Source organism: Leptonychotes weddellii, chromosome 9 (assembly GCF_054177405.1).
Source record: "Leptonychotes weddellii isolate Sample4059 chromosome 9, ASM5417740v2, whole genome shotgun sequence".
Lineage (NCBI taxonomy): Eukaryota > Metazoa > Chordata > Mammalia > Carnivora > Phocidae > Leptonychotes > Leptonychotes weddellii.
This window is the reverse complement of record NC_138377.1, coordinates 124,701,731-124,714,925: the sequence shown is the minus strand read 5'-3', so window position 1 is coordinate 124,714,925 and position 13,195 is coordinate 124,701,731. Positions and strand designations below refer to the sequence as shown.

At 50.6% G+C, this 13,195-nt stretch overlaps 1 protein-coding gene across 1 annotated transcript in view; it reads right to left on the bottom strand.

Moving 5' to 3' along the window:
- Positions 1-5,352: 5,352 nt before the first annotated feature.
- TMC3 (transmembrane channel like 3) overlaps positions 5,353-13,195 on the bottom strand; it is a 34,746-nt gene continuing 26,903 nt past the window's right edge. Inside the window, exons 17-22 of the mRNA XM_081831780.1 lie at positions 11,653-11,763; positions 10,874-10,999; positions 10,154-10,232; positions 9,097-9,139; positions 8,061-8,316; positions 5,353-6,927 (exon numbers count right to left, since the gene is read on the bottom strand). Coding sequence (XP_081687906.1) covers positions 6,087-6,927; positions 8,061-8,316; positions 9,097-9,139; positions 10,154-10,232; positions 10,874-10,999; positions 11,653-11,763 — 1,456 coding nt within the window. The 3' untranslated portion in view covers positions 5,353-6,086. The remainder of the gene's footprint in view (positions 6,928-8,060; positions 8,317-9,096; positions 9,140-10,153; positions 10,233-10,873; positions 11,000-11,652; positions 11,764-13,195) is intronic.

Below are 13,195 nucleotides of genomic sequence, written 5' to 3'. Positions count from 1 at the left end.
GTGTTTTGACCCAGAGCCTCCTGCACAAAGATGCATAAGGTGCATCTTGCAACGGGAAATGATCTATTTGTCAAAAGAGTAAAGAAAGTGACAGGATATTCATTTGGTGGAATATTATGTAGCCATTAAAGCAATGTGACACAGACGAAGGAAGGTGGGACTGGAACAGGAAATGCTCTCTAGACTCAGGCAGCTGTCTAGAAACAGGAGTTGATACGAATAGACTATTCTAACCAAGTGCAATTTATTCTCTACAAAGGAAATAAATGGTATTTAAAACTTAACTTTAAAAATAACTTAATATTATTTAAATTCTTATCCTCCCCCACATGAAATGTTTTATATGTGTACTGACAGGGAACAATGTTTTATATATATATATACATTGTATACACACACACACACACATATACACACACACACATATACATATATAGTCCAATATGTAAATTGAAGGACAGGAGTATAGGTAAGTCAGTGCTCAGCTCAGATTGCCTGGGTCCAGGTCCAGATCCCAGCATCACCACTCACTAGCTGTGACCCTGGTAAGTCACTGGCCCTTGCAGACCTTAGCATCCTCCTTTGGAAAATGAGAAAAATAATGTACTAACTCATAAGGTTGACATACTGATCAAAGGTTTTAAGAGAGGGGCGCCTGGGTGGCTCAGTCGCTAAGCGTCTGCCTTCAGCTCAGGTCATGATCCCGGGGTCCTGGGATTGAGCCCCGCGTGGGGCTCCCTGTTCAGTGGGAAGCCTGCTTCCCACTCCCCCACTCTCTCTGCTTGTGTTCCCTCTCTCGCTGTGTCTCTCTCTGTCAAATAAATAAATAAAATCTTAAAAAAAACAAAAGGTTTTAATAGATGAATAATAGTTAGAATGGTGCTTGGCATACAATCCATGTTTATGTATAATATATCATATCCATAAATATCTTGAGTGAGAGAAATAACTAGAGATGTCTGTATATGTTTATACATCTACGTGTTTAGAAGACTGACTCCTGGAAAGGTTTAGAATAAACTGTGAGCCGTAGGGAGTAATGCCAAAGGAGATTACTTTCTTATTTTATTTCATCCCATACTATTTAATTATTTTAATTACTAACATGTACGACTTTTTAAATTACAAAAAAAAAGCCTCATTGAACAGTTCAATGTAGACTATTTTGGTAGCGCTGCAGCTCGAGACCTGGTCAGGCGGGGGCCTACCAGAATTTTGTTCGGGGATACAACGCTCTGAAAACAAAGCTGGAGGAAACTAAGTCTTGCTATAGAAAGTGACTTCCGTAAGACATCAGACACACGAGAGATTTCTATTTTTACCAAATGGAGCATTGGTTTTGAAATTTTTTTTTATCACTGTAAGAGCTTCTAATGTTTGCTCTCAGAAAATGGGAAGCCCTGGGTAGATGAAATATTCAGAAGAGAAAAGCGTCGACCCCCGAGGCCTGTGACAAATGGCAGCAGGAGACGGGCGAGGTCAGGACAGTCCTGGGGGAAGCTCCGGTCTGTCTCGCCTGGGGAGGCCGGGCAGGGCAGGATGAGAAGCTGCCTGGGCAGGAGGCAGGAGGTCCGCCCACGTGGCCAGCTCATCAGTGGGGCCTGGGGCGGCAGTTCAGAGCTGATGGGAAGGAGGAGGAAGGGGGCTGTGTAGTCTCCCCCGATCAGAGCCGCTTCCGCAAGGTCCTCGGGCCTCTGAGTAACCCAGCTGTCAGGGCAGGCCTCACCAAAGTCCCAGCTGAATTTTAAATAGGTGTATACGGCGTGGGGGGCCCAGCGGTGTCCACCCCAAACCGGCTCCAGACCACGGACGGGTGGGGCCACGTGTGCAAGTGCTCCAACCCTAAAAGCTCCTGGATGGAGAATGTGCTTTCCCCTCGGACTGTGATGTTCGTTATATTTGTTACGTTCGCTCGGGCAGGTGCTGTGGGCACAGATACTCTCTTTCTGCAAGCATGTGTGTGTCTGTTTAGTCTTACTGAGCTGTGCCACCTGCCGGCCAACGTCCTGGGCATTTCACTGGTGCTGGACCTTGGAACCTCACGACACCCCAGCATTAGGAGGTGCAGACCACTGTCCCATTTTACAGGTTATGAAACTGAAAATCACATCGCTAGTAAGGAGCAGAGCTGTGGTGCACACCCAGTTCCTTTTTCTGAAGGTCACGGGTTTACTTCCACGCTTTACTGCCTCTTCCTCCCTGTAAGGATACACAGTGTTTAGCATGAAATGGGCAAGGAGTAAAATCAGAAATTGCAACAATCTACAAACCAAAAAAAGAGGGAACACACACACAACACCCACACAGAGTAGCTGGAAAGCAGGAATACTACCTCAGACTACAGAAGCGAGTCTTTTAAAGATGCACAGAAAACTTTTCTCTAAATGTTCTGGCCTTCACGAATTTGGAAACATAAGCAGTGACCAAGGGAGTGTCCTTAGGTTACTGAGATATTTACCAGACTGTTCCTATCAAGAGGCGTTCACGTGCCATATTTCATGGATACAGTTGTGACGATTTCTGAGACCCCAGAGGAGTTTGTTACATGGGCTTTTTTAGGAGAGATTTTTAATAATAGTGTGGGTCATATTCTCAGTGATGGTTTGACCAAAGGTCAGATGTGAATCACTTCACCCCACCGCCCATCACTGAGAGCCAAAGGACCATCACGGAAAGCCAAAGGAATGTTGTGAAGCGTCAGTTAGGAGAAGGTGTTCGATGGTGCAGACGCGAAGCTTCCCATGGGATGCAGCGGACGGAAGGGCCAGAGCTGGTGGCCTCTGCCGACAGAAAACCCGGCAAAGGCGGGTAGGCCATCGGTTCACAGAAGAGAAAATGCAGAGGGCCGATCCACACAGGGGAAGATGCTAACAACCAGGGAAATGCAAATTAATTAAAATAACTTGGTTTTGGTTTTTTTTTTCAGCAGGTTGGCAAAATTTACATAGTGTGATGATATCAAGTTCGGGTGGGGCTAGAAGCAAATGGCCCTTGTCATCTGCAGACGGAGTTTGCATGGGGGTCTGGGCGCCTGGAGACTCCCAGAGGAGCAGCCCGTGATGCTGAACACGCTCCTGTCCTGTGCCCCAGGGATCCCCCCTTCGGCAGGACCAGCATCCGCTCCCAGGTCAGCACCAGCACATGCGCAGTTGAAGACTTACAAAAGATGTTGAGTGCAACATTTTTCTCTGAGGTGGGAATGATTTCAATGTCCAGGAGATGGATAGATGCTGAGTTTATTCATATGGTGAAATACTATGCAGCGGTTATAAGTGAGCTTGATCGATACATTTTATCGACAGACCTCAAACACATAAAGGTGTACAATGATGCATGTGCTATGATAGTATTTAATGGAGTGAAACATGCTTGCACATTGTTTATGGATATTTAGACATACATATTTACACACGCACACAGCATATATAACTATAAACAATTTAATGGACAGACACCAAATTCTTGGCAGTAGGAGGGGTGTGGATCTCTGTGTGGGGATTATAGAGCACTTTGATTGTATCTGTAATATTTTCTCATTAATAATAATAGTGACTAGGTGGACATAAGATAAATTGCAGCCGTTGCTGACACAGTAGAGATAAGGGTGCTTGTGACACCAGGCTTTGTACTATTCTGTGTCTTTCGAATTTCTCTAGGACAGAGCTCAATGCTCAGTGCGGGCGGGCAGGCGAGCTATGCTGTGCAGGTGAGCTAGGTTGCGCAGGGAAACGTGCTACACTTACCGCAGCCGTGGGTATGGGTGTGTTGGCAACATTCGTGTGTCCTCAGGAATGATGCAGGGCATGCCTGTCCTCTAGTCCTGGTGGAGGGCCTCCCCAGGTGCTCCTGCAGGTGCCCAGAGGCAGAGCTGGGTCTTTCCAAAGTGTGTCTCAGTGTCCCAGGGAGCCTGAGCTTCAGCCCCAGACCAAGCACCTGGAAGAGGGGACCCTCATCCCACTGCGATGGGTGCTCCATCACAAACACGTGTTCCCCTGGCGTGGCAGAACATTTCTTCCTGAGCAGACTGTGACCCCCCCAACATACGTTAACGATAGGTGCGCACCTTGTCATGAATTTGGGGAGGAGTGTTCATGTGTGTCTACTTTTAGAGCGACATTATTTACACCGAACTTTCCTTTCTGGTTAGAATTGGCATTAGATCGGGCGCCTGGGTGGCTCAGTTGGTTAAGCGACTGCCTTCGGCTCGGGTCATGATCCTGGAGTCCCTGGATCGAGTCCCGCATCGGGCTCCCTGCTCAGCAAGGAGCCTGCTTCTCCCTCTGACCCTCCCCCCTCTCATGTGCTCTCTCTCTCTCATTCTCTCTGTCTCAAATAAATAAATAAAATCTTTAAAAAAAAAATAGAATTGGCATTAGATCTTGGATAGTAATCCTATCCCCCTGTCATCTGTGATTCGTTCATTAGTATAGTTCATTCATTCATTCACCTACCCATTGACATTCAACAAGTATCTGCGTTAGGCAGCATTTGGACTCGGCCCCCAGGAGTCTGGCTCCCTGACGTGCTTTCCCCGTGTACTCTCCCACTGAGTGTGCTGACCCTGGCGAATGGGATGAGATTTCACTCCCATGATTAGGTTCTGTTATATGGTCAAGATGAACTGATTTTGAAGATGTCATTAAGGTCTCTGAGCAGTTAACTTTGAAGTAATGGAAAGGGAGATTATCCTGGGTGGGCCTGACCTGATCCGGTGGGGTCTTTTACAAGAGCGTCCAGGATTTCCCCGGAAAAGGAGATTCAGAGCTGAAGGGGCCTTCTCTTGCTGGTCTTGAAGGTGCAGGCAGCCATGCTGGGGAGCGGGCCACAGAGCAGGGGAGCAGAGGACCTCCCACAGCCTCAGGCAAATGAATTCTGCCAACAAGCACGTGAGCTGCTCCAAAGGGGACCGCTCACCTCAGAGGAGATGCCTGGCGACAGTTTGCCTGAGACCCGGAGCAGAGCCCCCAGCTAGGCTGTGTCTGCACCCCCCCACAGAAAGTGCGAGATGTTAATGCACGTTGCTCTGAGCCATTATGCAGCGGTAGAAATGGAGCACGCTACCCAGGATGTGTCAGTGGCTGGGGGTGCAGAAAGGAACAGACAGCGCTTTGTTCCACAGGCACTCAGTCTGGTGGAGGAGAGAAAACGTGAAAGGCGCAATTTAGAGTGGAAAGAGGGATCCTGGAGACGGGACTAGGGGGTGCCCACCCATGCTCCTGCAGAACCCTGCCCAGCACCCGCAGGAGGCGAGCCAGCCATTATCACAGGTGAAGATCGTGGGAGGTGGGGAGGGCCACCTTGTTCTTTTCCTGGGCTCCTCGGCCGGGCGGCATAAGCCTTCCATTACTCATGGCTCTGAAATCCTCTTCCACCTACTGCCTGGAGGAAGCCTGTTGTCATCAGGAGAAAATGAGGTCAACAAACAAGGAGAGCCTACAGGCGAAAAGACAGAGGATCTTGAAGATGTTTGACCCCCAGGTCCAGCGAAGCCTGAAACCAGCTTGAATCCCATCTTTCCCCGTTAAAGGAACCAATAAGCCTCGGGGATTCTGGGACCTCCTATACAGCTGTTCTGATTCATTAATACGGATGTACAAACAGGTGGTAGACAGTGTACTAAGCTCTTCAATTTTAGTTACTCCTGCCATTCCAAAAACCGATGATTCATGTGAACTAATGAAGCACTGTGAGATCTTGAAGGGCAGGCACGTCAGTCCCGGCTGCTTATCAGGGAGGACTGAGTCCCTGTGTGCTGAAACAGACGTCCCAGGCACCGCGGTCCAAGTGGTGCACACACATGGGATGGATGACAGATGCAGACATCTCGGAAGGGGCTCTGCCATCCGGATGAGCTGTCTGGCTTGCCTATGATTTGTGGCCACCCGGAATGGAGGAAAAGGATGGACGTTTTTGAAAGGACAGCCTAGTGTTCCAGAGGCGCTGGCCACAAAGAGCCCCAGGACACAGCCCACTGGCAGGTGCTTGCTGGAGAAGGGGGCGTTGTGGTCCTGTCTCAGGGCTGTGGGTTCGTGTCTCCATCCGGAAGGCGGGGACCGATTCTGTGACTGCGACACCAGAAGAAGCCCCTAGACGTTGGAACAAATCAGGTCGTTCAGATCTGCGACCAGCTCCTGCCTGGAGATGGGCTTTCTCCTGCCCAGCTGGCCAGCAGACCTGCGGAATTTGGCCTGGCTGGGGGTGACCTGGGGGTACTGGTCATTGCTGCCGTTCTGCTGGTCGCTGCTGGATGCCGCCGACATGGAATCAGATTCGGTGAGGAAGGGCTCCACCTTGGGCTTGCCTCTGAGCTTTGGGGGGTGCTGTGCAGACTGGAAATTCCGGGAGCGTGGCTTTTTGTGCCCATACGCCGGCCTGTCGAGTGGAGCCTCAAAGCTGTCATCCCAGGACTTGAAGTGCATCCTTCCCTGGTGCTCGGGAACCAGGGTCTGACTTTCCGACCTGTCGCCAGCATAAAAATGAGGAGCCCCTTGGAGGCCTCTCAGGGACTGGGGGTGGAGAGACCATTGAACCAACTCTCTCCTCGGGGCATCCTCCTCTTCTTCGCTCAGCTGTGGAGAGTGCCCCTCCTGGGGGGCCCAGGACACACCTTGTCGCGTGGTCCTGGGGCACATCACCATGTCCCCTAAGGCATCCATCCTGAAATGTCTCTCTGGCCAGAAAGTGGGATGGATTTTTTGGCGAGAGTCTCGTTCATTAATGATGTAGTATCTGGGGGCGCAGGCCCTGGGACCACGCGGCACCACGGCCGAGAGCCCCGGTCCACGAAGAGGGGGGTCGATCTGCTGAAAGTCTCTTCGGAAAAGAGGTTCTGAGCGCACAACTTCAGCGTGCTTCGTCCGCATCCCGGGGGAGCAAGACCTGTCCTGGTGCCGGTCACCTGCGCTCGCGCTCCGACCACGCAGACACCTGTAAGACAGGTGGTGAAGCCCCTGTGCCCTTGGTGCCGGCCGAGCCCCGTGCCTTGGGAGCGCGGCGAGCGGGGGCAGCGGCGCCCTCGGCCTGTTCGCCAACCCACGTCCCAACCCGTTAACGCGGGTTCTGCGGATGGACACGCGGGAGCGTTTGGGCAACGCGGCTACACAGATGTCTTTACTCCTGGGATTCTCAGAGCCCTTCATGGAATGATGTGCACAGTGACTCTCCATGGAGGGGGTAGGACATAGGGGGTTTGCTAATATATTTCACGAGCGAGCCCCCTTTCGTCCAGGAGCACGTAGTGGGACTAACATTTGTGGAGCGCCTATTAGGAGCGCTGCCCCTCACCATCTCTGCTAGGCACCTAGCTGTCCGGCTGCCCGGGCCGCCCACCCGAAGGAACGGGTCCCTCCTCCTTGTCAAGGCCCCACAGATACACGAAGACAACCCTCCTATAGCAAGATTTCCAGTCCTCTGTTAACCTAGCCATTGTCTTTAAGAAAATAGCCAAGACCCCAACATACCATAACCCCTGTATTTTATCTGTGTGGCAGTCACTGTGTCACGTTCAGATCCGATACAATTTTCTATGTGAGTTCGGGTCAGTGCATCCTTCCAGAAGCCCCACCTCCATGAAGGAGACCCAGGGTTCCACCCATGTTGTATGTGCAAGCAAAGCCGAGACAACTGACCCCATGTAATACAGAGCGATCTTGCCACTAACTTGGCCAGCCTAGAACTAAAATATAAAAGATCTTGCCAATACTATGGCCACTGTGAAGTTAAAAAATAATAAAAAACAATTATAAAAGGCATTTCCCCCCCTTGGGCTATAGAAATACATACCCTAGGTTGGCAGGAACGTTGGCTTAGAGGTTATCTGGCAGAAGGCCCAGGAGGAAGAATGTCCTGTTGGACACACTTTGTCCCCCCATTTCTTCTCATAGCCACTGGCCCCGGGGCCTTCTGGCAGAACTGGAATCGGATGGCCCTGGCCCCCTGAAACCACTGAGACCCTCAGATCCCTAAGGGCTCCTTATCCTGCACTTTATGGCCCTGGGCCTTCCCCGGCAGGTGTCACGGCCAGGGAGGTGGGTTTCCTGCCGTGCTGCGGGTCAGCTCACCTGTTAATGTGCTGCTCCGGCCTGCATTTGGAGGTGCCAGGAAGAGGTGCGCTGGGGCTGCCGAGGCCTGACTGGGGACTCGGGGGTGTGCGTTGGGCGGCAGTCTCCCCCCTGCCTCTCTTGCTGCTGGATGAGTCCAAATTGACCACAGTGCCATTGCTCTGGGGCACCACCGAGTGAGCCGAGGACAGCCGGCTGCTGAGGTCACTGTCCTTTGGCAGCCTCATGCTGCTTTCCTCTTGGGTTTGGATTCGGGCTGCAGGAGGAGGGTGGGATGTGAGGGCGGGGGGTGACCCATGCAGGCTGATGGAGCAGCAAGCGTGTGCTGACTTCCAGCTGCTGGGTCTGCAAACAAGTGTATGCGCTTGCAGATACACCCCTCCCTTGGGCAATACCGGGGTCTCTTAGGGGCTCCAAGGGGCAGCTGAGTTTCCCTCGAGCTATCCCTGCCCACTTGCCTCCCTTCCGGCCACACCAGCCTTCTGCTTTCTGTTTTCCTTCTTTCTGCAGGAGGCTCTTTCCTCTTCCCTCAAGGAGCCTGGGTGGGAGCAAGTTTGTCCAGGTGCTGCTGGAGGATTGGGACAGAGCAGGTGTGCACCCTGTGTTGGTGGCTGGGTGTGCCCCTCTGGCCTTGCCCTGCGTGCGGGAGGGGGACGGAGGGGCATGCCCTCGTGAGGCCGGACCCTGGGGTGGAGACTTGGGGAGGGGTCTTGCCAGGAAGAAATGGCCACTGAGAAGGACACAAAAGTGAACAAGACAAGGGCGTTCTTAGGGGTTTTCTCCAGATTTCTGGGTTTCTTTTTCTCCCCTACCTCAAAACTTCCTTCTGCTTTCAGACATGTTTTGGTGTTATTCACAGGCCGGGGTATGATGTAAAAATTGTAAACTTAAGCCAATATTTATAACCCTAGATTTTATTTTATTGTGCCTAGCTAATTGTGAAAACCACAGTTTATCATTGGTGGTATACCATGAACTGCTGTGTTTTTAAATATAGTCACTGACTGAGACACCTGGCATTTCTGTTTTTACTTACCTTCTACCATTTGGGCAACCTTCTTCTTATCTTCAGATCTGGCCTAAAATACAAATGATAAGCATATGTTTGTTTTGGATATAGCAGGAAGAAATAATAATACTAATCTTGGGTGGAGAGTGGGGGGAGATTTATATGTCATACGTCATGTCCCTACACCTGTTGTCACTTGGGGACAGCATACTCGGGACTCAGACCTGGTACTTGAATGAATAATGCTGACACCCAAGAGCTGAAGTTTTACCTAGCAAGTTTTATGTTTAGACCATGTTTAGACTCTGCCAGTATGGTTAACCTGAAACACAAAAGAGAAAGTATAGATCGACAACATGGGAAATGTATGTTTCCCCAAAAATGCCCTTTGCAGCTCCAAATTCATTTCTTACTTGATTGCTTCTGGAACTGTTTCTTTACATGAATTGATATTCATGGAGTCATGCCTTCAAAAACTGAAAAAGGCAGATATTTCTTGCACAGAGTTCTGGGACTGGGGTGAGGCAAGGGACACACCCACTCCCAGCTTTGTGGGGCAGGGTCACCATGAGCCTGAGGGCTGGTGCTTCCCTTGCCTCCCCCTGTCCTGGCCTGGTGTGGTGTGGCGGGGGGCGGGGGGGCCGCGGTGTGCAGAGACTGGACCTGCTGGTCTCCCTCTGACCGTCCTGAGAGCGAAGTCCCAGGTGGTAGAGAGGATAATGACGACCAGAGTCTCAAAGTCATGAAAAAGTTGTGTCTTTGGGTCCAAGCAGAGTGGGTGGGCTCAGATGTCCAGGTTGACACAGGCTGGGGCAGCCACGAGAGGGCGCCAAAGTGCTCAGGGCATCAGCAAGGCCCCTGGGAGAGGAAAAGCAGGAGTCTGTTAGTTCCTGGGCAGATGGGACCTGTCCCTGGGTGTTCTTAGAAACAACTCTGCAGAGCCTGGGGGAGGCGTGGCCTTACGCCCCCGGGGTGGCCAAGACTCATCGTGATTTGGAAACAGGACCTCACCCGCATTCCCTTGCTGGCCAGACCTGCCGTGTGGCTGACACACAGGACAAGGCAAAGATGATCCGATACTTGCATTTTGGATCTGCATTCGGAGCTGCTGGTTGCTGAGCTTCAAGGACCTTGCGATGCTCTGAAGGTAATAGATGAGCATGCTGGAACAGAGCATGGGCCATGAGTGAGCCCCACCCGGGGTCTGGGCTCAGGGCACCTTCCCTGCTAGGCTGGTGGGCAGGAACCAGAGGTCCCCAGGTTCCATGTGGGGGAACCACCCCACCCCCACCCTCAGGGAGGAAGGTGTGAGTGAGGGCTCGAGCCGGCCAGCATCAGGAGGGTGCTGCTTTCCTTCTTCCTCTTGGTTTTCCCAGCGACCTCCCCTGACCTGGACTTCTGCAGGGTCATAAGGATAAGGAAGGGGTGGGGACGGGAGGGACGTTTTACAGTGTATCATGCTATGAGTGCTGGACCCATGCGCTGCTATGTTTCCTCTAAGTCAAAAACAAGCAGAAGCTACTCAGCTGCTTTGTAAAACCCCTTTCTGAGATTATTTCAACTTCTGTCCAATGGGACCATGGTAATGACGTGCAGCCCCACTGTCATGGCCCCAGCGATTGCCCAAACGTGGCTGAGGAATCAGGACCCCCGAACCTCCCCGGCTCCTGTGTGATTCAGTCCCTGCCTGGATCATCAGGCTCTGTACGTGACTTGGCAATGAAGTCATCGATTTTCCGTAATTATTGAAAAGCAGTGCTCCTTTGTTGGCCAAGCTGGCTGGGAGGTCGTGCGCGGTACTCACAAAAGCAGGAGCACAGCCGGCAGGATAACCACTGGGCTGCTGACGTAGCCCACCATGGAGCCAAACCATGCGGGGAAGTCCTTCTCGATCGTTTCTGACACGATATCATACATTTTCTCCTGTCCGCTGCGAGAAAAGACATAACTCCAGATTGGATCGCTCTGAGCAGAAGGATGCGGCAGATCCATCAAGAAACAGCTATAGGGCTAGAGGTCCAGTCCTCAAAGTCAGTTACAGAGGTAGGGCAAACACCCCGATGTGAAAGAAACGTAACACTCCTAAGAAGATTTTATAGGAACTAACTGATTGATACTAGATTTGAAGGGGGAGTCAGTGATCCCAGTGTGTGTGTGTTTAATAATGTATACAAACCTAGCCTCTAAATGTCGTATATAGTTTCGAAACTGACCTAAAGCAAATGCTAGGTAGAGACGTCTAGAAATCGCTACCTTGATGCGGATAGATAAATAACGTAGAATCAGAAGTGACGTGGGTTATCTGAGCGGATGGATTTCTCTGTAGCCCAGGAGCCATGCCCCTGCCCCTGTCGCTTAAATGAGCTGTATCTTTTCGAGATGAGCACAGAGGTGAGCCTCTCTGAGGGCAGCCTGCTGTCAAGGAAAGAGCACTGGTCTTGGATTCACCAACTGTGGGTTCGAGCTCTTTCTCTGCTGCTGACCTGTTCTATCAGTCAGGAAGGGAATTCGTTTCCATGCAGGGGCCCTTCCCCTAGAGCCGTTTGTCGCCCCAGGCAGGGCAGGCAGAACCAAATAACTTACCTGAACGGCCCGCAATTTAGAGATGGCTTGTACCGAACAATAGCAAAAATCGTTGGCAGCATGCACAGGAAGAGCATGAACAGGAGCATCGCTAGGTAGAAGTTGTTGGATCTGCAAAGAAACCGCGTGCCACGTGCTGAGTCCCTTCTGTGGCCGGCTGCCGATGATAATGCATATCAGGCACTTTGATAATTACATTATCAATGCCGGAGAACCAACACCAAAACCATACCTCTGACTCGTTACGAACAGAAGAGCCTTCCTCCCGCTGTTACCTAGGAAAGGGTCTCTCATAGGGTTGCTGGCAGCTTAGCAAACTAGAAATGGGTGCCCAAAGGGACTTCATAGATGGTCCAGCCCTGCCTGTTCATCTACTAAACCATTGCCGAGTACCTGTCCACCTCAAACCAAGAGAGTGTCAAACCCTTGGTCATCCCCATATAAGCTTGACTCATTGAAAAATCTTAGAACCTTTCCTCCATCCACCTGGGTCCCTACCTGATGGTCCCCCCTCCTGTTCCCAGCCTTGAACTTGTCTCCTATGTCTGAGGACGGTCAGGCTCCTCTCTCACTTGGATGTGGTTTTTGCCCAACCTCTTATCCTCTCTGCCTGGCTGCTCAGGGTGATTGTTCTGCCTGATTAAGCCCTGGGCCCTGAGCTCTACGCTGGTATCAGGGAACTTGGCTGCCCAGGTGTCCCCAAGGATGGCTCCGATCTGTTGGGTGTGCAAGGCCCTGCCCACAGCTCTGGAAAGAGGATGAGCGGTCAATCTAGAGATGGTCAGCTAGCGCTCTTTGTCTCTGTGTGTGTCTCTCTCTCTTTAGTGAAATAGACTGGACTAGAAGAGAATAGAAAATATCAGAGCACATACAAGGTAGTAAGCAGGTGAACGTTAATTGTTAATTTGTGAAACTTTCTCTATGTCCTATATATATGTATATATATGAATGAATATAATGAATATGCATACATACTATATATAGTGGGTGTGCATATATTTATATTCATTTATATGTGTGTATATATACACACATATAAATATATATATGCATGCACATGTAAAATATATAAAAACATATGCATATACATATGTATAAATGTATGCCTGTACTTGCATCCTGGCCACCTGATAAAATATAAATACATTGTCATGTAAGCAGTTCATGGTCAAAAGTTTGAAAGCCACTGATACAAACCCACAGAAATAACTATTATGTCAAAATAAAACAACAGGGCTCTGATCGATGTGTTCAAAGTGTGTGATGAATTCACCAAAATGGCTAAAATGAAAACACAAGCGCCCTGCGAGCCGACCGCAGCACCCCGAGTGTATCCCCAACAAAGACGCCGAGGAGCCTGTTCAAGGCAACATTATCCTTTCCAGCCAACAGCTGGGAGGAACCCATGTGCCTACCAACAGGAGTGTGGATAAAGACACTGGGGTGTTTCCTCCATGAGCTGAGTCTCCCCAGCACAATACTGAGGGAGGGAAGCCTGAGACAAAAGACCCCGGAGTGTGTGCACCTCCATTTAAGTAAAGGA